A 26057-nucleotide genomic window follows, 5' to 3' on the forward strand; every position below is an offset into this window, starting at 1 on the left:
GATTTCTGTACCATTCGGATAATTCCTTCGTCATGCGCCTTGTTTTGTCCTTGATTGTAGATGCAGTGCAGGGTATGTCAAGAGGGTTAGGAAATGTTTTGGGACGTGGTAGGATACAAAAATAAAGCAATCGATACGACACGTGCCTAATTTTTATTGGTTACAGCGATATAGCTGGTTACAGCTATAAGTTATCATTTCGTGTGGTGGTACTCCAGGTACTATGAGATTATTTATCAACTGTCATTTTGTTTGGAAGTTCAAGTTGTGCATCTGTGGTTGAGTTTACATAGTTGAGCTATTCAGCTACGATTGTGATTTGTCGGCCAATTCTACTGAGTCGTTTGCGCATGCTGCACGTATTTACAAATGCTGATTCGGGGTTTTGTAACAGAATGTTTCTACTGCTTGTAGAGAATACGGTAGACGATTTCGTAATAGCAGAGCATCAGATGTAAGTGTGTTTACTCACATTCGCACTAAACGGCTCTTGACTGGAGCAGTTTTCAGCAGTCGTATCTCATTTGAACACGCAAATTAACAGTATGTAGATGAAACAGATGACATCCTTCAGTTGGCAGAATGTACTCCTTCAACAAGCACACTCGCAATTTCTACACGTATCGTAATATGGCCAACATAACGTACGCACGGCCTCTATCGACATCATTTACAGTTGATTCAACACCTTCGAGAAGGATGTGAAGTTGGACGATTGATATTTTATCCTGGCTAACAGCAAATAGCTGAGTAATCCCAGTACTGATGTGTAGTGATGAAACCGCTTCCACTCATGGCGGTATCAACATTTCTCATGACTCAAATCGGTGGTCCGACGAAAAAAAACGTGCCTTTGTGGAGACACAATTTCAATGACGTTTCGGTTTAAATGAATGGTGTGGTGCAATAATCTGTTTATTGGGCCTATTGTGTTATCGCATCTGCATTTAGGGCCCGTTATCTAGACTTTCTGGAAAACGAGCTGCCTGCGTTATTGAAAGAAGTTCATTTGGCTACAAGATGGGTCCCAACACATTCTAGTCTTGAAGCAACCACTTAAGTTTAATTTCACAAGGCAGATGTATAAATAGATATGGTCGGGATTTGTGACCAACAAATCTCCGGGCGGTACCTCTACAGATTTTTGCCCCTGGAGATGGTTAATGGACGAATTCTACAGTGAAAAAGTGAATATAACAGAAGAATTAAAAAATTAATCGTTCAGATTAAGAAAAATGTTGCCCTATAGAAGAAAGCCAAGACGTAAGTAAGAGGAACTGCACTCAAGGCGGAAGTAGAATTTACGAAGATCAACTCTGAACAGAATCACTTGATTTGTATAACATTATCTGTGAGTATTTGTTTGGATTGCGTTCTAAAAATCGGACACAAGCTATACGGCACATTTTATTCTAGTCAGTCTATACTACCACCTCCTAAAGCATATTTTCTCTGTGCTGCACAGCATTTTTTTCTAATTTTCAAACCAAGTCCTAGGTCCAGGTATTATTTTAACCGTAGGCAGTAATTGGCGTTTCATGGACTTTGTGTTCACTAGTTAAAACTAATTCACTTGCTGTTCTGAAATGTTTTAGTTATTTGACATAGATGAAATTACACGAATGATTTTCATTTCTAAGTGCCAATGTTAGTTTCTACTGGGTTTAAGATGTTAAAATTCATTTCTAACTGGGAAAACCTTTGATAATGGATCATTAATCCTTCGTCACTGGCCATAAACTGCCAGTCTGTGTCATATGTCGATTTTTAGTTGGACCATCTTCCTGCTTTTCTTAACAGCATGTAAAACTTCGCATTCTATATCATATGAGTGATTTTCTGGTAAAAAACGAGCGTCTAAAGTTCAGCCTTTTTTTCTGGATCTCCAGCTTCTCTCATGCACAAATAATTTACTTGCCACAGAGCTGCCTGACTGACCAATATATGCTTTCCCACAATACTTGCATATGATTTTTGTACATACCACACTCTATCAAGGGCTGAAGTTCGTCTTTACTACTGAACAAAAATTTTAATCTGTTCTTGATATTATAAAATGTAGGACTGTATTTACAGACCTTAACTTTTTTGTGAGGTTGTCATTTTGACAGTGTGTGGGATAATTCAATAGTTTTTATAACTGCTGACTGGTTACTTTTGCCTTTCGTACAAAAGTGGTGTAATTTGATGCCTTTTTACTTTTTATTAGTATATTATCAAAAATGGCAAAACTGTAATCATTACTGGAAGCGATATATTTCATAGTTTGTAGCACTGTTAGAAAATCAGAATCAGTTAATGGAACATGAGACGATGCACCATCGAAAGGAAAGCTGCATGTTTGTGGCTGTTACGTGCTGGGAGCTTGCAGGAAATACCATATATGTAGCTATGTTTTTTCTGCAAATTATAAATAAGTCCTTTCATGTTCTTCTATCTGTATTAAGGTCTAAGAAATTTATGGAAGAGCCTCCCAGCTCTATTGTGAAATGAATTTTCTTATGTTGGGCGTTCAAATGTTTTAGCTATTACCACAACATTTGAGTTTCCATCATAAGAAAATTCAAGCATTCTACAGTAATTACTGCAACATTTAAACTTCCTCCATTGTAAAATTCAGTGAACAATGGAGCTGTGAGACTCTTTTATAGATTTCTTGGATTTTATTACAGATATTAGCAGAAAGAGATACTTATTCAGCATTTACAGGATAAAACATAGCCACAGATACGGTTATCTCTGCAAGCTTCCAGCATCTTCACAGCCACAATAACACAATTTTCAACTTGACAGTGAATTGCCTCTTGTCTGTTTCATTGGCGCTCTGTCTTTGCAGCAGAAATACGAACTATCAAACATACCCCTTCCAGCAACAGCTGTAGCTCGGCCTTGATTGATAATTGTGTACGAAAAAAGAGAATGCGTAAATTATACCACTTCTCCTCGCTGGGCAACAAGAACCAGTCAGTAGTAATAACATCTGTTGCATTACCGCATATATTCCACAAAATTCAGACAACCTCACAAAAAATTAAGGTCTCGCAACTACAAGCAGGCATTTAATAATACCAACAGCATATCAAAATTTTTATTCAACATTAAAGTTAAACTACAACACTTCGTATGGATTTGTCTGACTAAAATCATATGCAAATTCTTTGGAAACGTGTATATCGATCGGTCACGCAGAGCTGTGGCAGTCATGTTGTCTATACATGAAATAAGTGGGTGATTAAGAAATCCTCATATGATGTAAGATGTGAACCTACTGGAAATCGACAATCATAAGACACAACATACCAACTTAATATTAAATGAGTAAACACAATACAGGCTGTTACCATCCCATCCACCATAACTACGTGATTCTGTTATGTAAAATCCTCGTATTATGGACTTAGGCCCTTGATACCTTTCTGTGGCTGTTATGAAGAGGTTTCTAATACAATATTGTATTCCAGTTTGCTGCTGATACGCTTGGATTTGCTGCTTCTAGAGTTTCTAATTGTTTCCTTAAACTGTGCATCATTTACTGTTAATTATTTATACGAATCTCTTCTACCACGGTGCGTGCATAATGTCATAGATAAACTAGTGTTGTATAACAAATTCAGTTCTTTTTTGGTTTTAGGTATTTTCTGTTTTTCCAATTTTTCTCTTTTTTCCTTCCCCTTGTTATCTTTCACTTTTTTCTATCTTCTAACGTTGTGCAGCTATAATTTCATTGATAAATAAGCGTTATATAATAAATTAAATTCTTCTTTGGTTTCTGTTATTTTCATTTTTTCCAATGTTTCTCTTTTCTCCTTGCACTCATTACCTTCCACTTTCTTCTATCTTTCGCATCTATACATACTGACAGCTTGTTAGATTTAGTTATTTATTTTAACAAATGTAGTCCTGATTTTTGTACTTTTTTCTCTCGTGTTCTGATTTTCAGAAATTCCTTTTCTCCTTCATAAGCTAAATGGATCAAAAAGGTTAACTATCACTTTTCCCTTAACTCTGATTTTTCTTTATATGTTGATAGATAGTCATGTTAATTTTCATTTTCTTATGCAATTTCGTTTTTACAGCTAACATTATATCGCTTATTACCAGTATTTTGAATATCTTCGGCTTATTCTACTTATAGTTCATTACTAAAGATGAAAAGAGCTGTGTGGAGCAATTCCATTCATCGAATATAAGCCAATCAAAAGCCATGTCATACTTTGTGTCCACCATCAACAAACACTTAGTGTGAATATAGGCAAGCTGAATGTTCTGTCACGCTGCATGAATTTACACATAAACATTCTTTTCCTTTGGCAGTAATGGAGGCTATCAAACCTATTTACAGAGATCTCGCAAATCGTGAGCTGCTAAAGAAGTGTTTACATGGGAAGAGCCAGAATGTTAATCAGTCCTTCAATAATGTTGAGTGGTGCCTTGTGCCTATAAACATATTTGTTGCCCTTATGACTAAAGTTAGCAGTGTCTGATGCTGTAATAACTTTTAATGGTGAGAACTATGAAAGACGTAAGGTTCTGGAGAAGTTAGGGGTAAGATTTGGACAGAACGCAGGTAAAGGACTACAGGACCTGGATGAGCTTCGTGTACGTGAAGCAGAATTAGCTGCTCAGAAAATGACAAAAGAAGCAAGAAAGAAAAGGAGGAGGCAAACACTGAGCTCTTGTGACAATGAAGAAGACACAGGGCAATTCTAGTTCATATAAGACGCGGTAATGTAAGTCTGTATAAGAATTTGTAATAAAAAAGTTTTAAACCTCAGTATCTCTTAATTACATTTTATGCAATAAATGGCCGATTTTCTAAAAAAGGTACTGATGGTAGAGACATGAAATTTTCACAGCATGCCAAGTGCGAGATTTAACACATATGGAACTAGAATAATTAAAATATCCTGAGTTGTTATGTTTTTATGTTCATTTATTTCAAAATTCTGTCAAATAATTGAGTGTTTGGAAAAAAGATAACATGCCCCTCAATACAATTTTAGTAAAAAGTCGCTTTCAGTGTATCTAGAAAGGTACATTCAATAATTATGGAAAAATGTAAGTTGGTGTCTTAAAAAGTTTGCGAGGTACTGGGTCACAAAATTTCTATAATTTAACATTGGCAGCATAGGATATAGAAGGTCCGCTTAAATTGCAACGCAACTAATAAATACATGAATTGTATACCGACAAATTCGGTTTACAGTATGGACATCTTAAAGGTAGCCTATTGCCACAATGATGAGCCATGTGCAAATAGCGTAGTATTAACTGTTGGCACTATACCTTTTTCTCCATTATTCGCACTTCCAAGTTACAGCTATAGGAAGCAATAGCACTGACGAGCTTATCGCGTATATTTAATTATTTAAGATTGATGCAGCCAAAGTAGTTTCAGTTAGACTTGAATCATTTCCTAAAGCAGACCCACGGTGTATTTAACGTACTTGCAGAACTGATCAAGGGTATTTGTCAAAGTGTGCCGTCAGATATTTGTAATAAATTGCGAATAATTTGTCGTGTTAACAGTTTGGGGGTAGCTCCCATTAAGCTATCATTGTCTGTGCCTATAACCTATCCTATAAAATGAAAATAAGGTTCCTATCATCTCCATAATCGTAATAAGTGGAATAAAGTGACGTTACAACAGGATGGTGAAAATTGAGAGGACTGATAAGAAATGGAACTTTCTACACGACCTGTGTGTGATGCGATATTTGGGAACACTGATTAAAATAATATAATTTCTTTTATAATAGTAGAGGGAAGAATCTGTAATCGCAATAGAGAAACGGGAACATATAAGATCGAATATCTAAGGTTGTTGGGTGCAATTAGTACTACTAAGGGGAAGTGGTTGGTACAAGGGGAAAAGTCGTTACATGCCGTATCAAACCGGACTGAATATTGATTCGAAAAAATGGGCAATCCGCCAATGTATTAAAGAACGAAACCGTGAAGTGGTATTACATACGTAAGAAAGAGGAAGCTGTTTGATGAGCCATTGTGCCTTTTGGCCGAACTCATCTAAATTTTGAAATTTGTATAGCTAAACATTTTATACGCCGTTGTTTCCAAGTGTGTTATGATTAATTTTTAAATGGTACTGTTATCATTCCGACGCCATGTTGGGAAGGTATTTAATTATTTATTTATTTATTCATCCAGGTTTCATTTCACAATGATGGAGAGTTTGTCCTCATAATACAATGAAAATAAATACGAAGGAATCGTCCTGGCATTTGCCTCAAACATTTTTGGAAAACGACGGAAATCACAAATCAGAATGGCTGGACGAAGCAAACCTAATCCTTCCGAGTTAGAGTGCGGAGTCTTATAAATCGCACTACCTCATTCGGTTCGTCACTATTGTAGAATGTTTTTTTGATTGTACGGAATTTGCACAAAATACATACTACATGAAACATTGTCTAGCACATCACTTCACACACTACGGACACTCGAGGGTGACACCATTTGTACATTTGTACTGTAGTAATCTTTATCATTTTTTTAGAAAGTTCTTTTTGGAAATTTCTGGTAAGTTACTATGGGACGAAACTGCTTAGCTCATCTGTCCCTAGGCTTACACACCAATTAATCGAACTTAAAGTAACTTACGCTAAGGACACCAGATTCACACACACACACACACACACACACACACACACACACACACACACTATACCTGAAGGAGGACTCGAACCTCCGACCGGCGGAGCAGGGCGAACCGTGGCAAGGCGCCTTAGACTGGGAAGTTTGTTATAAAATTTAATTTGCTTGTACAAAATGCTGTTCTGATCTTTTTGTTTGTTTTTCATTAGCAAATATAGGGTCAGATTTGCTCTTTATTCATGATTATGTGTAGAACCATTAGTTAAATGCGTGTTAATGTTTTCTCTAATATACACAATGAATTGGCAGATGTAATCACTCGATACAGTATGTATATCCAGCTTTTTTAATTGTGTTTTACAATGAGCACAACTGATACTTTTAGTTATTATTGTGAGAGCATATTACTGTAATTTGAAAATTATATTCATGTTTCGTGCCCTTGATCACTTGAAAAGAATACCATAGCTGAGAACTGAACGTACATACTACTATCTTCGTTGATCCATTATGGGTCATGTGACGACGGCTGGCATGAACGTCCTGAGTCTCTGTCGCCTGGCCACCAAGAGCTCCTGCAGGACGAATTGATTCACGGATCCGGTTATATGGTTCCTTCCGTGTATAGCGGTTTTACGACTATGACGAGTGGGGCCTGAAGATGGCATCAATATAATGCCGAATCTGGTAGCACATAGAAGTTCATGAAATAAAATATATTTCTACAATACATGCAGCTGTTGGTAAATTATTGCATCAAGAAGTACATAGGACTAGTACTTTAGCATAAGAGATTGGCTGTTAAAAACTGATGATTGAATCCTAGGGGCATAAGATGCGGTTGATATTCTCGTTCTGTTCATTCCACGTTTGTTGACTGTTGTGTAGATAGTTCTGCGTAGTCAGCGCGTACACAACTTTCCCACTAGAGCGCGCCCCGCTAAGCACAAGAGTGCAGGCGCAGCGCTCGTCCGTCTCTGCACTACAAGATGGCGCTGCCTTAGAGACGGACCAAATTCTGCTTCCGCCGATCCGCATATTAATATGTCTCGCAGCGAATGAGATTGCTGCTAATGTAGAACCTTTTCTCCTCGTGGATCACACTCGCGCTGTGATACCTGAACGCTCGACGTATTATAACGAGTGTACAGACCTCCGATTGGTCTGCCTGCATCAGTCTGCATTAGTCTGTAGTCAAGTTTCAGTCTGCGCCTAATAAGATTATCATATTCCTGTACATAGCCATGAAGAGAAATGTATAGACACTTTGTCGAGTATCAGAGATATGTGAGAATAAGATTACCGTATCAAGACCAAAGAAACTTCAGACTGTCAGTTGTAAATAGCATCCAGAATCAAGTTAAGTAAGGTCTATGCTTTTTATTATTTTAATAAATGTGTGTGAAAATTTATCAAGTTCTGTCTAAAGTTGGTCACCGTCAATCTGCTACTCTAAGCGTGCAAGTGGCATTTCTATCGTCTGACCTAACGGCAAAAGATAAACATGACACGATAAGACCACTAGACATATTACTGACACTCGCCTACTTCGTTAGAGCGACAAGTCAAATAATCTGATGGTGTGTGTACCGCAGGTCTTACAGTATGCACACCACATTGAGAATCAATATTCTTCTCAAAACACTTTGTGTTTGTTACACAATCAGTAGGTTTATCATCCACCTTTTACGCGACAAAAGTGTTTTCACATTTGGCCAGCCGGAGTGGCCGTGCGGTTCTAGGAGTTGCAGTCTGGAGCCGCGTGACCTCTACGGTCGCAGATTCGAATACTACCTCGGGCATGGATGTGTGTGATGTCCTTAGATTAGTTAGATTTAAGTAGTTCTAAGTTCTAGGGGACTGATGACCTCAGATGTTAAGTCCCATAGTGCTCAGAGCCATTTGAACCATTTTCTTTGTTTTCACATTTCTTATTTATTCTTGAGGTTGGACACTGCTGAGGTTAAGTGACGTCAACCGCAGATAGGTACCACGCTGAGGAGTGTTTCTTTCGCGCCAGGTGCTGCGCAGACAGCTTCAGCTGCTGTACCAGCAGCAGCAGCTGCAGGAACAGCAGCAGCAGCAGCAGCAGCAGGTGTACCAGCCGCCCTCCGGGGGCGGCGGCGACAGCGAGGTGGTGGTGGTGGAGAGCGACCCCGCGGCGCCGCCCACGGACTTCGCCGATGACGAGCCGGGCCAGCGCTACCCCTCGCTGCCGCTGGTGCCCGCCCTGTACGACCCCTCGCACGTGCACGACGTGGGCCGCGACGCCGTCATCGTGGACTCCGCCGCTGCCAGGCAGCCTCAGCAAGGTGGGCGTCCGTCACCCACCTGAGCCATGCACTTCACCCAGTCTCCGGGTTTCAGCTCCCAGATTTGTTTGCGAAATGTTCGCGTGATGTGTCACTGCTAAGTAACACTGCTTGACGAAACTTGCACCATAGAAAGAACTGCTGCAGTATCGTACAGCAGGTGACTGAGAGAAATACGAAAAGAGACGAAGACAAAGGACGCTGTCATTCAAAGACAGTAATTACACGGAAGTCACCATGACTTCCTCCACCACTGCGGTTGACAGCTGTTGGATGGTCGTGGTCCCAATGGACGTGCTGTAGTAGGCGAGAGCTGGGCAAAATGGCCAGGCTAGGGTACTCCGATTTTTCTGAGTAGCGATCGATGACAATGCTTGGAAATGAGTGAGTATAATCTACTACTATTGAAGTAGTATGTAGAACACCTGAATCACCTTAGTATCAAATTAAGTATTTTAGACAATTCAATTTCCACAGATTGGCAAAATGAGTACATCCCCGACATGAGTGGTCAAAGTGTACATTTACCTATAAACTCAAGAATCAGGGATAAAAAGCTGTTCTGACAAAGAATAAATAGACTACTGGCCATGAAAATTTCTACTCCACGAAGATAGCTTGCTACAGATGCGAAATTTAACCGACAATGCCAATGATTACCTTTTCAGAGCATTCACACCGGTGGCGACACCTACAACGTGCTGACATGAGGAAAGTTTCCAAACGATTTCTCATACACAAATAGCAGTTGATCGGCGTTGCCTGGTGAAACGTTGTTGTGATGCCTCGTGTAAAGAGAAGAAATGCGTACCATAACGTTTCCGACTTTGATAAAGGTCGGATTGTAGCCTATCGTGATTGCGGTTTATCCTACCGCGACATTGCTGCTCGCGTTGGTCGAGATACAATGACTGTTAGCAGAATATGGAATCATTGGGTTCAGCAGCGTAATATGGAACGACGTGCTGATCCCAGCGGCCTCGTATCACTAGAAGTCGAGATGACAACCATCTTATCCGCATGTCTGTAACGGATCGTGCAGCCATGACTCGATCCCTGACTCAAAAAATGGGGTCATTTTCAAGACAACAACCATCTGCACGAACAGTTCGACGACGTTTGCAGCAGCATGGACTATCAGCTCGGGGACCGTAACTGCGGTTACCCTTGACGCTGCATCACAGACAGGAGCCCCTGCGATGGCGTACTCGGCGACGAACCTGGGTGCACGAATGGCACAACGTCATTTTTTCGGATGAATCCAGGTTCTGTTTACAGCATCATGATGGTCGCATCCGTGTTTGGCGACATCGCGGTGAACGCACATTGGAAGCGTGTATTCGTCAACGCCATACTGGCGTATCACCCGGCGTGATGGTATTGGGTGCCATTGGTTACACGTCTCGGTCACCTCTTGCTCACATTGACGGCACTTTGAACAGTGGACGTTACATTTCAAATGTGTTACGACCCGTGGCTTTACCCTTCATTAGATCCCTGCGAAACCCTACATTTCAGCAGGATAATGCACGACCGGATGTTGCAGGTCCTGTACGAGCCTTTCTGGATACAGAAAATGTTCGACTGCTGCCCTGGCGAGCACATTCTACAGATCTCTCACCAAATGAAAACTTCTGGTCAATGGTGGCCGAGCAACTGGTTGGTCACAATACGCCAGTCACTACTCTTGATGAAATGTGGTATCATGTTGTAGCAGCATGGGCAGCTGTACCTGTAGACTCCATCCAGGCCCTGTTTGAGAATGCCCAGGCGTATGAAGGCCGTTATTACGGCCAGAGGTGGCTGTTCTGGGTACTGATTTATCAGGATCTATGCACCCAAAGTGCGTGAAATATAATCACATGTCAGTTCTAGTGTAATATGTTTGTCCAATGAATACCCGTTTATCATCTGCATTTCTTCATAGTGTAGCATTTTATTGGTCAGTAGTGTATGTTCCATTGTGAAACCCGTGAAACAAGTAAACGGCATACTGTGTTCCTTAACTTCTAGGTCATTCTTATAAGGAACTGTTTTGAGTATTGCCACTTGAGCCTCTCTTCTGGTCGCTGCTTTTGCGTTTTCCCCTAGATAAGGAGCCAGAGCAACCGTCGATGTGGCCACTTCGCCCGCACTGAAGCCATTAAGTAAAAGCTGTGTACCCTCTAATAGTATGACCGAACTTTTAATAACCAACGTAGGATTATCGAGTCACGATATCACAGTTCCAACGTAACTGAAATGCTCTCTCAACAATTAATACACTACTGACCATTAAAATTGCTGCACCAAAAATAAATGCAGATGATAAACGGATATTCATTGGACAAATATATTATACTTGAACTGACATGTGATTACATTTTCACGCAACTTGGGTGCATCGATCCTGAGAAATCACTACCCAGAACAACCACCTCTGGCCGTAATAACGGTCTTGATACGCCTGGGTATTGAGTTAAACAGAGCTTGGATGGCGTGTACAGGTACAGCTGCCCACGCAGCTTCAACGCGATACCACAGTTCATCAAGTGTAGTGACTGGCGTATTATGAGGAGCCAGTTGCTTGGCCACCATTGACCACCCGTTTTCAATTGGTGAGAGATCTCTAGAATGTGCTGGCCATGGGAGCAGTCGAACGTTTTCTGTATCCAGAAAGGCCCGTACAGGACCAGCAACATGCGGTCGTACATTATTCTGCTGAAATTTTGGGTTTCGCAGGGTTAGAATGGAGGGTAGAGCCACAGGTCGTAACACATCTGAAATGTAACGTCCACTGTTATAAGAACCGTCAATGCCAAAATGAGGTGACCGAGACACGTAACCAATGAAACCCCATACCATCATGCCGGGTGATACGCCAGTATGGCGATGACGAATGCGCGTTCACCGCTATATCGCCAAACATGGATGCGACCGTCATGATGCTGTAAACAGAACCTGGATTCATCCGAAAAAATGTCGTCTTGCCATTCGTGCACCCGGGTTCGTCGATGAGTACACCATATCAGGCGCTCCTGTCTGTGATGCAGCGTCAAGGGTAACCGCAGCCATGGTCTTCGAGCTGATAGTCCATGCTGCTGCAAACGTCGTCGAACTGTTCGTGCAGGTGGTTGTTGTCTTGTAAACGTCCCCATCTGTTGACTCACGGATCGAGACGTGGCTGCACGATCCGTTACAGCCATGCGGATATGATGCCTGCCATCGCGACTGGGATCCAGACCGGCGTTCCGTATTACTCTCCTGAACCCACCGATTCCATATTCTGCTAACAGTCATTGGATCTCGTGCAACGCGAACAGCAGTGTCGCCACGCGATAAACCGCAATTGCGATAGGCTACAATCCGACCTTTGTCAAAGTTGGAAACATGATGGTACGCATTTCTTCTCCTCACACGAGGCATCACAACAACGTTTCACCAGGCAACACCGATCAAGTGCTGTTTGTGTATGAGAAACCGGTTGGAAACTTTCCTCATGTTAGCACGTTGTAGGTGTCGCCACCGGCGCCAGCCTTGTGTGAATCCTCTGAAAAGCTAATCATTTGCATATCAGAGCATCTTCTTCCTGTCGGTTAAAATTCACGTCTGTAGCACGTCATCTTCGTGGTGTAGCAATTTTAATTGCCAGTAGTGTACATGAACTGACCACTCACTTTACTGCAGGATAAGTAAAATCCACAAAAGTTGTTATAACTACGCCGAGCGTCGCAGTAGACAGGTTAGTGTTCAGGGGGGTGACTGGGTCCCCTAGGCAGAGTAGTTCAGGCGAGATGCAGCAACTCATAGCTGTCGGGCCCCCAATTGTGACTTTGACTGAGATGGACACTTGGCCCTGGTCTCCCTTACGTCGTCCCACTCGTGCTCAGTGGGATTTAAGTCTGGGGAACTAGCAGGCTATTCCCCGAATATGCTCTCGTTCCCAGCAGCTCCTCCAACTGCGCTGTTCGATGTGATCGCGCACTGCCATACTTAAGAATGAAGTCTCGGTGGAATGCATACGTGCAAAAGGCATGAATGGAAGGACTACAGTGTCACAGTAACATTGCTCGGTGGGCGTACCTTGTTCAAAGATTTGAAGGTCAATACTCTCATGTAACATTATGCGCCTCCACCCCCATTACATTTGCACGTGCTTAAGGATCATGTTCGACTATGTTCCTGGGCGCATTATGTGTTCCCACGTGTCGCCATATGAGGGTAAGTCCAGCAGTATGAAGCACGATCATTTTGTTGATCCAGTTGTTATAGTGTGAGGAGACATAATGTTTCACAGGCGTAGTATCCTTCAAATCTTTCAACATCGTACACTCGTCGGTCAATGTTATTGTGACATTGTGGGCCTTATCCATGTGCTTTTTTTTAGGGGTGCATTCGGCCCTGACTTCATTTTTATGGATGAAGGTGCGCGACTGGATCGGACTTGGTAGATGTTGGAGTCCTCGCAACGAGAGGATATTCATCGATTGGACTCGCCAGCCCGTTCCCCATACTTAAAACCCATAGAGCATGTGTCGTGTGCGCTGGAATGACGTATTGCAGCGCGTCTATATCTCTAGCGCCCACCAGCAGTTGCAAACCGCGTTGGTGGAGGGACGGAACGTCCTGCCACGAGAAGTCCTCACCAACCTTGTGACCAGCATGGGAACACTTTGCAGAAGATGTATTGCCGTTCCGTGGTGACCAAACACCCTATTAAGAACTGTGTCGTCCCGCCTTTTGTTATGCCCAGGGGACCATCGTGAGATGACTTCGCTGCAATCATTGTCTTTGAATCAAAGCGTCATTTCTGTTCATCTCATTGGGTATCTGTTTCAGTCACCTACTATACTATAGTGTAACCGTTCTTTCCATGTATGGTACAGGTTTCATCGAGTCATGGTGCTCAGTAGTGACACATCATGTCAAAGTTACTTTCGCCCTTAATTTTGCATACAAGCGTATTTGCAACTTCCTGGCAGATAAGGGCGGTTTGACAGACGGGGAATCTAATGCAACTCTTATTTCGCGAACGGTGCTCTTCTTCTTGCTGGCTAAATACAGGTCAAACACAGGAAGTTTGTTCGAGGATTATCCTATTTAAAATTTACAGCTGGATTATAGGCCGATTCACAGTAGATGTCAAGAGAACGGAACGTAACGTGATGCGACGGCACAGATAAATGATGGAATTTTTATACCGAACGTTGATAGTGAGTTTGTGAGATAGCAAGTATGAATATAATTCCAGATTTAAGAAACTAGCAACAATAAAGTTTATTAATGGTCTCAGAAAACTTCGTAAAGATTGTTCCTGATCAATTTTCTTCGATAACCGGTAGGAAGTGAAACAACATTTCAAACCGTCCAATATTATTTGCTAACGACAATATATAATTACAAACCAAATAGCACGAGAAACAAAAATATTTTCTCCTCCAATACAGCTGAGTTATGTTTTTAAAAAGGTTATTTAACAGAAATTGCTTCATCTATTTATTTCTTATTTATCTACAGTGTAACTATCAGCTCTAGTCAGTTTTTGCAAAAAGTAAATCATTTATCACATTCAGATTTCTGGCCTCTATGCGGAAGACCACTCAAAAAACGCTCAATGAAAGATATCTTCATCATAGTAAAATATTTGCTATATGTCACGGAAACTAAGAAAAATGATGAAATAGAGGCTAAGGAGAGACAAAAGCACGAAATCCAATACCTTCACAACACCGTCAAACCTTGAGCTTGACGTTCTGTTCCGTCTCGTCCCGTTTCGTTCCGTTAACGGCCTGCGCGAACGGCGCCGTTTCAAATCCATTGTGAAATGTTGGTTTTTCGTTCCGTCTCGTTCTGTTTGGGCAAGTGTGAATCGACCTAAAAGTGGGTTGTCTGATGGGAACACAGGTAATTGCTTCTCGATGGCTGTTCTCTCACCTTTCTGAAGAAATACTGGTCAGACACAGCCTCCATCTTTCTACTCTAAGAACCATAGTCTTTACTGTGAGATTAAAGTGGTTTGGAATCAAATTAGCATCAACAGCAATTTTACGTATACACATTATTGCATTGCGAGCCGAAGATGTTGAGATAAACCATGAAACTAATGGCAGAGAAGCCCCATGCGGGGAGTCAGCTATGGAGAGCGAAATACGGTTTTTGCAGAATGAAACAGGAATGGAATTCTGTGATAGTATGGGCGACTGGGAAGGGATGCGGAAGAGGAAAGGTTTTAACTGTTGTATTTCGCATAATCCCAAAACTGTTAGCCGTAATACTTCTTAAAAGACCAAAGGATGACAAAATGCTGTTGGGAAACATTTTCTGCGCATTTATTTTCATTTATTAGTGATTTTTGAGATCAACCAATGAAGTTACCATAGGAACAAGAAACTTAAGAGGTATTTGTTTGAAACTACATATAAAGGGATTACACTGTTAATTAAAGATATCGGCGTTATATCGAGAGCATTGTCAACAACGTAGTTTACACTATATGTGCGCAGTCAGCTGCAATGAGTTTCGGACGTGGGGCGGACGTGCATCTTCATTATGGACAAGTACAAATGATAGAAAAGATAAAGTATACGTTCTACGTTCTGCAGCAAAAGACAACTTGCCCCCCCCCCCCCCTTCTTACAGCGGTGTACCGTAGCTCTCTAGAAGAGCGTAGCTTTCCAAAGGATTGGAAAAGGGCACAGGTCATCCCAGTTCTCAAGAAGGGACGTCGAACAGATGTGCAGAACTATAGACTTATATCTCTAACGTCGATCAGATGTAGAATTTTGGAACACGTATGATGTTGAAGTATAATGACTTTTCTGGAGACTAGAAATCTACTCTGTAGGAATCAACATGGGTTTCGAAAAAGACGGTCGTGTGAAACCCAGCTCGCGCTATTCGTCCACGAGACTCAGAGGGCCATAGACACGGGTTCATAGGTAGGTGCCGTGTTTCTTGACTTCCACAAGGCGTTCGATACAGTTCCCCACAGTCGTTTAATGAATAAAGTAAGAGCATATGGACTATCAGACCAATTGTGTGATTAGATTGAAGTGTTCCTAGATAACAGAACGCAGCATGTCATTCTCAATGGAGAGAAGTCTTCCGAAGTAAGAGTGATTTCAGGTGTGCCGCAGGGGAGTGTCGTAGGACCGTTGCTATTTACAATATACGTAAATGACCTTGTGGATGACATCGGAAGTTCACTGAGGCTTTTTGCAGATGATGCTGTGGTGTATCGAGAGGTTGTAACAACGGAAAATTGTACTGAAATGCAGGAGGATCTGCAGCCAATTGACGCATGGTGCAGGGAATGGCAATTCAGTCTGAATGTAGACAATGTGCTGCGAATACATAGAAAGAAAAATCCCTTATCATTTAGCTACAATGTAGCAGGTCAGCAACTGGAAGCAGTTAATTCCATAAATTTTCTGGGTGTACGCAATAGCAGTGATTTAAAATGGAATGACCATATGAAATTAATGGTCGGTAAAGCAGATGCCAGACTGAGATTCATTGGAAGAATCCTAAGGAAATGCAATCCGAAAACAAAGGAAGTAGGTTACAGTATGCTTGTTTGCCCACTGCTTGAATACTGCTCAGCAGTGTGGGATCCGTACCAGATAGGGTTGATAGAAGAGCCAACGGAGAGCAGTTCGCTTCGTTACAGGATCATTTAGTAATCGCGAAAGCGTTACGGAGATGATAGATAAACTCCACTGGAAGACTCTGCAGGAGAGAAGCTCAGTAGCTCGGTACGGGCTTTTGTTAAAGTTTCGAGAACATACCTTCACTGAAGAGTCAAGCAGTATATTGCTCCCTCCTACGTATATCTCGCGAAGAGACCTTGAGGATAAAATCAGAGAGATTAGAGCCCACACAGAAGCATACCGACAATCCTTCTTTCCACGAACAATACGAGACTGGAATAGAAGGGAGAACCGATACTCAAGGTACTCTCCGCTACCCACCGTCAGATGGCTTGCGGAGTATGGATGTAGATGAAGATGAAGATGTAGACAACGTTGTGCAGAGAATATTTCTTAATGGTAACATTAATTTTTGTACTGGCAAATACGAAAGCGATCGTATGTGTATTCGATCGCAGGAGAAGCTGTAGCTTAGAGAAAACTACAAATGTTGATATTAGGAATGAACTTAACATCAAGAAAAAGACAGAAAATTAAATGAACATGTTAATAGAGTAGTCAACAACTGCCTTTTAAAATCTTACTATATACTCTTACATCAGAAGGGAGATAAAGCTTAGGAAAGCAGAGGAAAGTACGGGTGTCCCAAGAGAAAAGTGGCAAATGTTTCTAGTGAAGAAGATGTATAACGAGAAGACCAGGAAAAAAAAGATCAGTTGTAAAAGCTACTAGGAAACTGGAATTCATCTCATTTTGAGTTTATTGTCCCAATGCATGGCAGTGTGCTTCGTTTTTCTTTCTGCTGTTTTAAGTATGCAATTCATTTTTACTACAGCCCGAGCAGCATTAATAAATGCAACGTTCAGTGCGTTACAATACAAAATCTTTTCGTTCTAGCTTAACGCATTTACGACAGAGATCGAAAGTGAAAACTTCCTAGTGTCGTAGTAATTTGAAGCACTTGATAATGGGGTAATGTAGTCTCGAAACATGTTGTGGTATCGATGAGACGGTTATGCGATGGCTTCACAACAGATAATACATCCCTAAAGTTGATAAAAACTACGTGGTATATTAACGTAACGATAAAACCCCGTTTTTGTGTGATTGATGCTGTTTGGTTACTGTTCCCTCGTCATCGGTTTCTTAGCTTTATTTCTCTAGTTAATAAATATGGGAGCTCAATTTCTGTTTCTTTTGAACCTACTGTTCCATCTTGCTTTGAAGAAGGCAGTGTACTTCCTTTCCACCTACACGGAGCCGAAATAAGACGAGTATCACGGCTACCATCACTCACTAAAATATGTCTAAGATGAATAGTTACAACAGTGTAATCTTCTGAAGCACGTAATTCTCCTTTTTGATATACTTTTAACAGGTAAACCTATTACCAGTATCGATATGGACCATATTACCTGAACAGGTGAGATGAAAAATGCATGTATATGTATATAAATATGTGTGTGTGCACAGCATGCTGGTACTGGTGTGAAAAATTAATATATATTTTAATATTTAATGAGAGCATGTTTGTGTTTTTCTGTAAATGTTCAAGCTTCATATTGAGCTTTATGTGCAATTTCAGTGTATGTATTCTCTTTCTGACTTTTTCTTACTTTAGCAATAGCCCACAAATCTCACTGAAAACCAATTTTTCATTAATTACGTTAATAGGGCGCTTGTATTTGTGTGTGTTTGTGCTATAAGTAACTGGTGAACAATTAATATGAAGGGCTTTGACTATGCTGCAATGCTATTTGTCTATATAGCACATTTGTTTCAAATTACTGGATTATGTGAACTATTTTCTCTAGCTTTTCCTTCATCTTTTGCATTCATTGAGGCACTATAGCCATCTTAAGATCTTGCTTCTTGTGCAGAGCAATATTATTAATCTCCAAAAGTGTATCGGAAACTTTTTTTTTGTTGATCACGTCATACCAAATAACGAAAACACAAAAGCCATGGTTATGAACGAGGAAGGAGATCGGGATAAGACTGGCATAAAAATAGGTAGTGAGCAACTCGAGGAATTAACTGAATTTCACTATCTCCGTAACATTGTGTAGGAAAACAATAGCTGCCTCAAGGAAATCAAGAGAAGAATAATACAGACTAAGAATTCCTTTCATAATAAGAAGAATCTTCTACTGCAGATGCACATCATGTCCCTCAGTACAAAAAGATTTGTGAATGCCTTTGTGTGGAGCGTCCTGACGTAGAGATGTGAAATCTGGGCGTTAGCAAAGCGCGGGAACGCTCACTTTGAAGCTACGGAGAAATCTTGTGCTGGAGGAGAATGACAAGAATTAGCTGGGCTGACAGAGGAACAAGTGAGATGGTTCTACAGCAAATAGGAGAGAAACTATTACTGAATGTTATAGGCCAACGCAAAGCAAAGCTTGTTGGAGACTTAATCAGGCGTGATATTCAGATACGAAACATTTTCTTAGGTAAGACTGTAAGGAAGCTGCAGATAGCCGGCTTAGCCTTCTGAAAGAAGAAGAAGAAGAAGAAGAAGAAAATCGTTTGATTCCTCCATTAGGGTGTGAATGGGCTGTCCGACGTCATAAAGCGAGCTTAGTCTCCATATGTTTATAAATTACGACAGTAGAATATTAAAATGCAGTTAAAAATAAGAAATTGATGTATGTAAAATGTGTTGACGAATAGGGCCAAGTCACGATTAGAGGGCTAGACATTGCTGACGATGTCCAGAAATTGCCCCCGGTGGATGAGATTTGCAATTGGACGACAGCTGAAGTGCATTTTGATAATGACACATATGATCTCCTAAGGACTGCATAAGGGGAATTCCAGTTGCACGACCAAGAGCAAAGGTTGATCGACGTCATCTACGATCGCAGCAGATACTGGCATACATAAAAGGATCAGTGAGTGGCCACGCAGGATGTATAGTAATATGGATAGCAGGATACTGATATAGGTTTCGCGGGGCAGTTGGAGTTATACACAATAATATTGCGAATATTAGACTTGCAGTGGCAGCTGGATGTGAATAATGAGAGATGGAGGCCACTTCTTACGGACGGGAGGGAAAATGAACTATAGGCGATATGAGGGATAGATTTCGCTACGGATTTCTGAATTAGGAAGCGGGAGTTGGTTAAAGCTACGTCGGGAAAGGATGTGTGGTGTATGGAGGGGAGGAGAAGAACGCTCAGGCTGGATGAGAAATGAGACAGAAGGAAGGAAGGAAGCGTATTGTCCCACCGATGTAGTTAGAGTCGGAGCACAAGATCGGTTGGGAGAATGATGGAAAATCTAAATTGGTTGTTCCTTTACCAAAAGGAACATTCCGGCATCTGGGTTAAACGATTTTGGAAGGCCACCAACGAATTGTTTGTGACGGTTTGAACAACCTCCCTCTCAAATGCGACTCCAGTGTCTTAAACACAGCGCCATCTTCTTCGGCGAGAACCAGGGACACGGTGTGATTTCGCTGATGAAGTTTATTGGGTGTGTAGGATTTCCGGAGGTGAGGCGGTTGGGAACTCAGTCAGCTGCTATCTCGAAAACCTGTAATCCATACGACCTACTGTGAATTTTATCCATGTACAATTATATCCACGAGTCCGTTTCCTTCTTGTCTATGGGTATTGTACTGGGCATTGCCACTTCATTGCTGCTTTCAGAGTCGTCCACTGGCTACTGGCTTTCAAATGCTGAAAGACTTTTTAGGATCAGTCCTCGACTGCATGTTAGTGTGGTAACAGCATGCCGACGACACCTCAGTTGCCTGTTTACATGTTTAGCTACTCTCTCTACCTCTCTCTTTAGGGCGCATCCCCATTTTATTTGTAAGTTATCACTCACTCTGCTACTCTGCATGTACAAAGAACGTGATGTGAGAACTGTTAGCGCAGCTAGAGGATGGCGGTGCATGTGAGCCACTCAGCTAAGAGCGGAGTCTCTCCAGTATGGACAAGCATGCCGACAAAGACAAATATTTTCAGGATCTACGATCGGCGATCGCCAAAACTCCAGTGACTCGTCGGAGGCCCTAGTGAATTCTGGAGGAGATGTTCTTGGTCACGACGCCGATTCTGCGCAGCGGTTCATCATCGTGTATGCGGACAGCGCAACCGGAGACAATACTATTAGTGAAAACGATGACGAGAAGCCTTCGGCGAAACATGTGCGTTCAGCGCTGCAAAATACGAGCACTTCCGACGTCGCCGCCCAGCAGAACCACACTGCGACTGCAACTCGGCGGGCTAGAAGGGGCAGGGTAACTATATACGACTACATCAAAGAACGCGACCCCGAGAAGATGGCCAGAAATTTCCCAGAGTCGTACCTGATACAGGAAATTTTCAACTCGTCGAGAGCTTTAAGGCGTAATGATGACGACACGGATGATCTCCAGAGGGCCGCGGAAAGGGAATTCCAGTTCCTCCACAAAATTGGTGGGGCCAAGAGCCGTGGCCGATCTATGTTAGCAGCAGATGTGGTGACCTCGGATTCTGGTAATAGGCGGAAGACGTTCTACAAAGCTGGAGTTGTCCTCCCAGACTTGAGTTATCCTGCAAGGCACAGTGGAGTATCAGAGACGTCTACGCAGGGAGGTGGCGGTGCTTTCCCTGGAGGAGAACCAATTACCAATCGAGGCTTTTCGACAAGTTATAATGCAAATAGAGGTACCTACAGACCGCACTTCACGTATGTTGAGAATAGAGGAATCGATACCTCCAGGAAAGGCCAGTCCAGCCTTAGCCACAGATATGACGACCGTCCTTTGATTACCACCGAGGGAGAGATTTCTCGTAATTACTCTGTCTCGTCAGTCAATTCTGCTTCACAAGATTCTCCACACCCTGTTTACTACCCACCCACTAACTCATACTCTAATCAGACGCAAGCGGCTGTACATGTTGTGTACAGCGAAGCAGGACGCTCCAATGGGCACAGAGAGCAGTCTTCGTTACCAGGTGTCAGTCCTCTAAATCCACAGCAAGAAGGTAACCTGGGAGCATACGACCTGCGTGATTTGCAGGAGCCTTATAGTCATCAGCAATTACCTTCAGACACATACTCTAGGCCCCAGGAGCATTCTAGATCACGTTATGTACCACACCCAGTTTATTACAATGGTAATAGCTACTCTGACGTTAATGAAACTCAGGTGGTTCTAGATTCATCGTTTAATGGAACAGACAATGATGGGAACGGAGGGCAGTATCAATTGTTCGACGACAGTTCTGTAGCTTCCTCGCATTTTGGAACAATGATGACTGCTCAGCGACGAAATAATGAAAGGGTGCCGACTAGGAACTACTTCCCGGAAGGCAGAATGCCGGTTGTTGTTGGGGATGATGTTGCCTATAGTACCCCACACAGCAAGTATGGTGCACTGTTTTACAAAGTTCACTCAGATGGTGACGGAAGTCGCGGTACTGATAGTGACCACAGTATTTTTAGGGTCAGCTCTCAAACTGTCGCCCCACCCCACGTTTCAGGCGGTTTCTACAGCAAGGGGAGCACTGCCCACAGCGACCAGTCGACCCATTACGGCGGCCACCCATCGGGCGTCACCAACGTCGGAGGGTACCCACCCGTGGCCATGCAGTACCTACAGGACATTGCCAGAAGAGCCGATACGCCAGTCTACAGGCAGGCCGGGAGCAAGGAGGCGGTCATCCTCAACAACCTGATCGGCAGGAACGCTCCTTCGAAGGCCAGATCTCTCGATGCTCCTGCTGGGGAAGCAGGTAAAGTTGCAGATCGAGAGGGCGCATCTGGTGCCAGTAAAGAAGAGCTGGTGGCGGAGACGGTGGCTGCCGGCTCGTCCAGAGCCGAACACGCCACAGCGGCCGAGACCGAGGCTGGAGAGGCCAACAGAGCTACTCCTGGAAACCAGCGGTCGGTGGTGTCGCTGAAGGACGGGCCAGCGGAGTCGTACAGCGCCATGTACATCCACCCGGAGCGCCGGGCCAAGGCGGCGTCTCCCAAGGCCGCCGCGATGCCGCAGCCGCAGGTGGACGGCGGGTTCTTCTACAGCTTCCACCACCCGGTCATCCCAGTGGCGGTGCAGGTGGCGCAGCCTGTGGCAGCCGACGCCGCCGATGCCGACGCCGCCGCCGACGCCAAGGCGCCCCCGCGGGGACTCAGCGTCTCGCAGAGGGCGTCGCTGTACGATGCGGTGCCCGTCGCTGCGGTCCACGACGCCCAAGTGCCACCGTACCTGCGGGGCGCCGTCACCGACCACCAGACCAAGCCCGTCTTCATACACTACGACCCGGCTGAAGCGGCCGCTGCTAGCTAGGGTCCTGCTGGACGACCTCTCTTCCTCACACAATCCGTACATGTCCATTATAACTATCCGGGCTGTTATGCCGTGGTCGGTTGATGAATCCTGCGAACTCCCAACGTTTCGTCCCCGTCTGCGGGAGACATCTTCAACGGGGCCTGTAGCTCGATGGAAGGTCCAACACACCCACTGGCTCGCTACTGACAGTCAACGTTGGGAATTCATCAACCGACCACAGCATAACAGCCCAGACAATTATAATAGACATGACATTTCCGGCCGTGGAAGTCTACGTTTCAGTAGCAATCCGTGCAGTGACTAGATCACCTCCAAATGCACTTACCACAAATTCTGCACAGCATCCAGATAATGAGGTCTCACTTCTCACTCGCCATTTAGCCATACACCTGGTGTGTGCCACAAAAAAATATTCCTTACCTTAGAATAATTTTAATGACTCCACATGACTATGGGACTGATTAATACGAAGTGTCAAGACACGATCAGTGTCAGAATAAAATCAGAACTGAAACTTCTCATATATCAAGTGAAAAACATTTTGTACTGCCGCTTATGTTGTAGATAGAGAAGTAAATTCTGCCATCCACTTCGTTTTGCATTGCGTCGATGTGGATGTGCAATAACTATCACTTGTCTTTTGAAACTGAAGCTTATTTTTGTTTCCATCCAATTCCTTTTGGGTATCTTCAGTAGTAAACAAAGAAGATAAATGAAATATTGTTAAATTGCCTCTTCAGATTTGTGTGAAATCTTATGGGACTTAACTGCTAACGTCATCAGTCCCTGAGCTTACACACTACTTAAAATAAATTATTCTAAGGACAAACAAACACACCCATGTCTGAAGGAGGTCTCTAAACTCCGCCGGGAGCAGCCGCACAGTCCATGACTGCAGTGCCTTAGACCGCTCGGCTAATACCGCGCGGCACTTGACTATCACTGTTTTTTGTCGAAGTATATACTGTCTCGCAACAACACTTTTTGGTTAACTTAAAATTCAAAAGATTTAAAAATATTTCGTTCCTAGATGTGTAATGTATCCTAGCAGAATTTGTACGTTAACTTAATACTGATATTCCTTACAAATATCTACTCGTAGATATGAAATGCATTATACACACAATTCTAAGTTAACACATACATCATTCATAAATAATATTAAACCTTAAGTCGACCTAAAAATACTACTATGTAAAACTAAAAACAAAATGCTTCTAGTTAAGTAAATATTTCCTTATAGACCAATGAAGATACCAGAATGGTTAAGTGAAACAAATATAATACTAAGTTGCAAAAGACAATTAGAAGTTATTCTTATCTACAAGGTAAGCAGGATATATCTAGCAATTAAGAATGCCTATGAATATTAACTATACCATTACCACATAATGGACTTACATACAATGTAGTGAAAAGCTGTTTAAGTGGGACATCTGCGCTATTTATAAACTTGGTTGTTACTTCATAATTTTCAGTGACAGTAAGCACCTAATAAAATATTAACTGCTGAATTTCTACCTGCACCATATCAGCAACATTTTGTTGTGTATTTGTTGGTATCATTACTCTCAATATGTCGGACTCTGTTACTGTGTGCTGTTAAGAAGTGAATATGGAGCATGTTTTGCCACTAATGAAGATCATTTTCTGTAGCATATTTATACTATTGTCGATAGAGGAATCTATTATCCATCTGTTTCTGTATCATTTCTTTAATCAACTCCTTGTTCCGGATGTAAATATTACTGAGACGCACATACTATAACGTCTCGCAGGTTGCCGCCCCTGATGTCTGCGAGAACTTGTAGACTAAACCTACAAGACGTGCTTTCATGCATTTGCATAAATTTCATAGTGCCCATGATAGCTCGCTAAGTGGCGGGGAACTACATAGCGAAGTTAAGTTGCTTATTTTTTTGTTTCATAGCTGTCTTGGACTAATGATTATAGAGAAAAACTAATACTTGTAACTTCATTTGATGTTTATATCTTTGCACACAAAGACAATCATACAGCCACTTTGCGTTTTCTGGCTGCTACAGAGTATACTACTTACCTCTATGGATATTTCTTAGCTGATAAATATATCACAGCTAACGAGAACCGGGGGGCGATGTGGATGCAGGAAATATGTTGACTTAACATTTTTAGAAGTATGTAACTTGCTTGACTCCGTCGTAAACGTGGTCTGATTTGCACGTTCCTCTTCAGGTGCTGTAGCAATATTTCCTAGAAATATTTCTTAAGTTAGTTACAGATTTACTACCGTTAATGCAATTTATACTGTTTTCTGAATTTCTTGTAAGCTCATTACTATAAAGCTGTGGCAAACTGAATGGTATGGAGCGACAGTCTGTGTCTCTAGAATTCACAGGCGATTTACATAAGACTGCATTTGATTGCATATAGTGTTACTGTGTAACGATTGTCAAACTTTTAAGGTGACGATTGGTTTGTTATTCTATAGAGATAATGGTCTGTGACAATATACTTGAGCTTTATGTATTCATAAGCTCTTGAAATGCAGTATAAGAGTTTAAATAATGCAGGTGTATACTCTTCCTTTTTTAGTAAACTTATTGTTAGCTGTAAGACATGATGTGTAAAAGTACATAAAGTTGCTTTACAATAACCCACACATCTGTTTAGGCTTTGAGCTGACTTTATAGGATCGTCAGTTTAAATCTCAGTAAATGTACAGCATACATTTTTTGATTTTCTCTATGTGCCATTGTTATGATTTTTAAAAACTGATATTGAGTAATTAAAAACCCGAACAATAAAGTGAGTTTACAATTATACGCTTTATTTTAAATTTCTATAAGTAAAATGTACATGATGCACTTTTATTGATATAACCCTTTGAGTTTTATTTTGGTTCTTATGTGGACTGTATTTGCTCTGTCCTTGAACTATCAGCGTCCGGAATGGTTCTGAAATATTACACTAAAAGCAAAAGAAAATAACATCACACGCTCATAAAAAATTTTACCTTTCTCGTTGTGTTTATAAAACTGGTCTTGAAAATTTGTGGAATAATCCTTTTTACTGATTACACGTGATATAAATATGATTGATATACCGTTATGGAATAAAAAAACCTCATACAAAACTTCTTATGCTGTAAAGGGATTATAACAGTCATACTTTAATGGAAATTGAACTATAATGAAAAGTGATATGAATTTATGCCGTTCAGAATGTATCTCT

At 42.0% G+C, this 26057-nt stretch overlaps 1 protein-coding gene across 2 annotated transcripts in view; it reads left to right on the top strand.

Moving 5' to 3' along the window:
* LOC126284250 (uncharacterized) overlaps positions 1–25648 on the top strand; it is a 151286-nt gene extending 125638 nt beyond the window's left edge. The window contains exons 5-6 of one of the 2 annotated variants that reach the window (XM_049983049.1): positions 8636–8927; positions 22036–25648. In XM_049983049.1, the coding sequence (XP_049839006.1) occupies positions 8636–8927; positions 22036–22841 (1098 nt within the window). In that variant the 3' untranslated portion in view covers positions 22842–25648. Of the gene's footprint in view, positions 1–8635; positions 8928–20532 lie in introns of both variants that reach the window. The other variant, XM_049983048.1, reaches the window with a different exon arrangement.
* Positions 25649–26057: the final 409 nt, after the last annotated feature.

The sequence above is a fragment of the Schistocerca gregaria genome, chromosome 8 (assembly GCF_023897955.1).
Source record: "Schistocerca gregaria isolate iqSchGreg1 chromosome 8, iqSchGreg1.2, whole genome shotgun sequence".
Taxonomy (NCBI): Eukaryota; Metazoa; Arthropoda; class Insecta; order Orthoptera; family Acrididae; genus Schistocerca; species Schistocerca gregaria.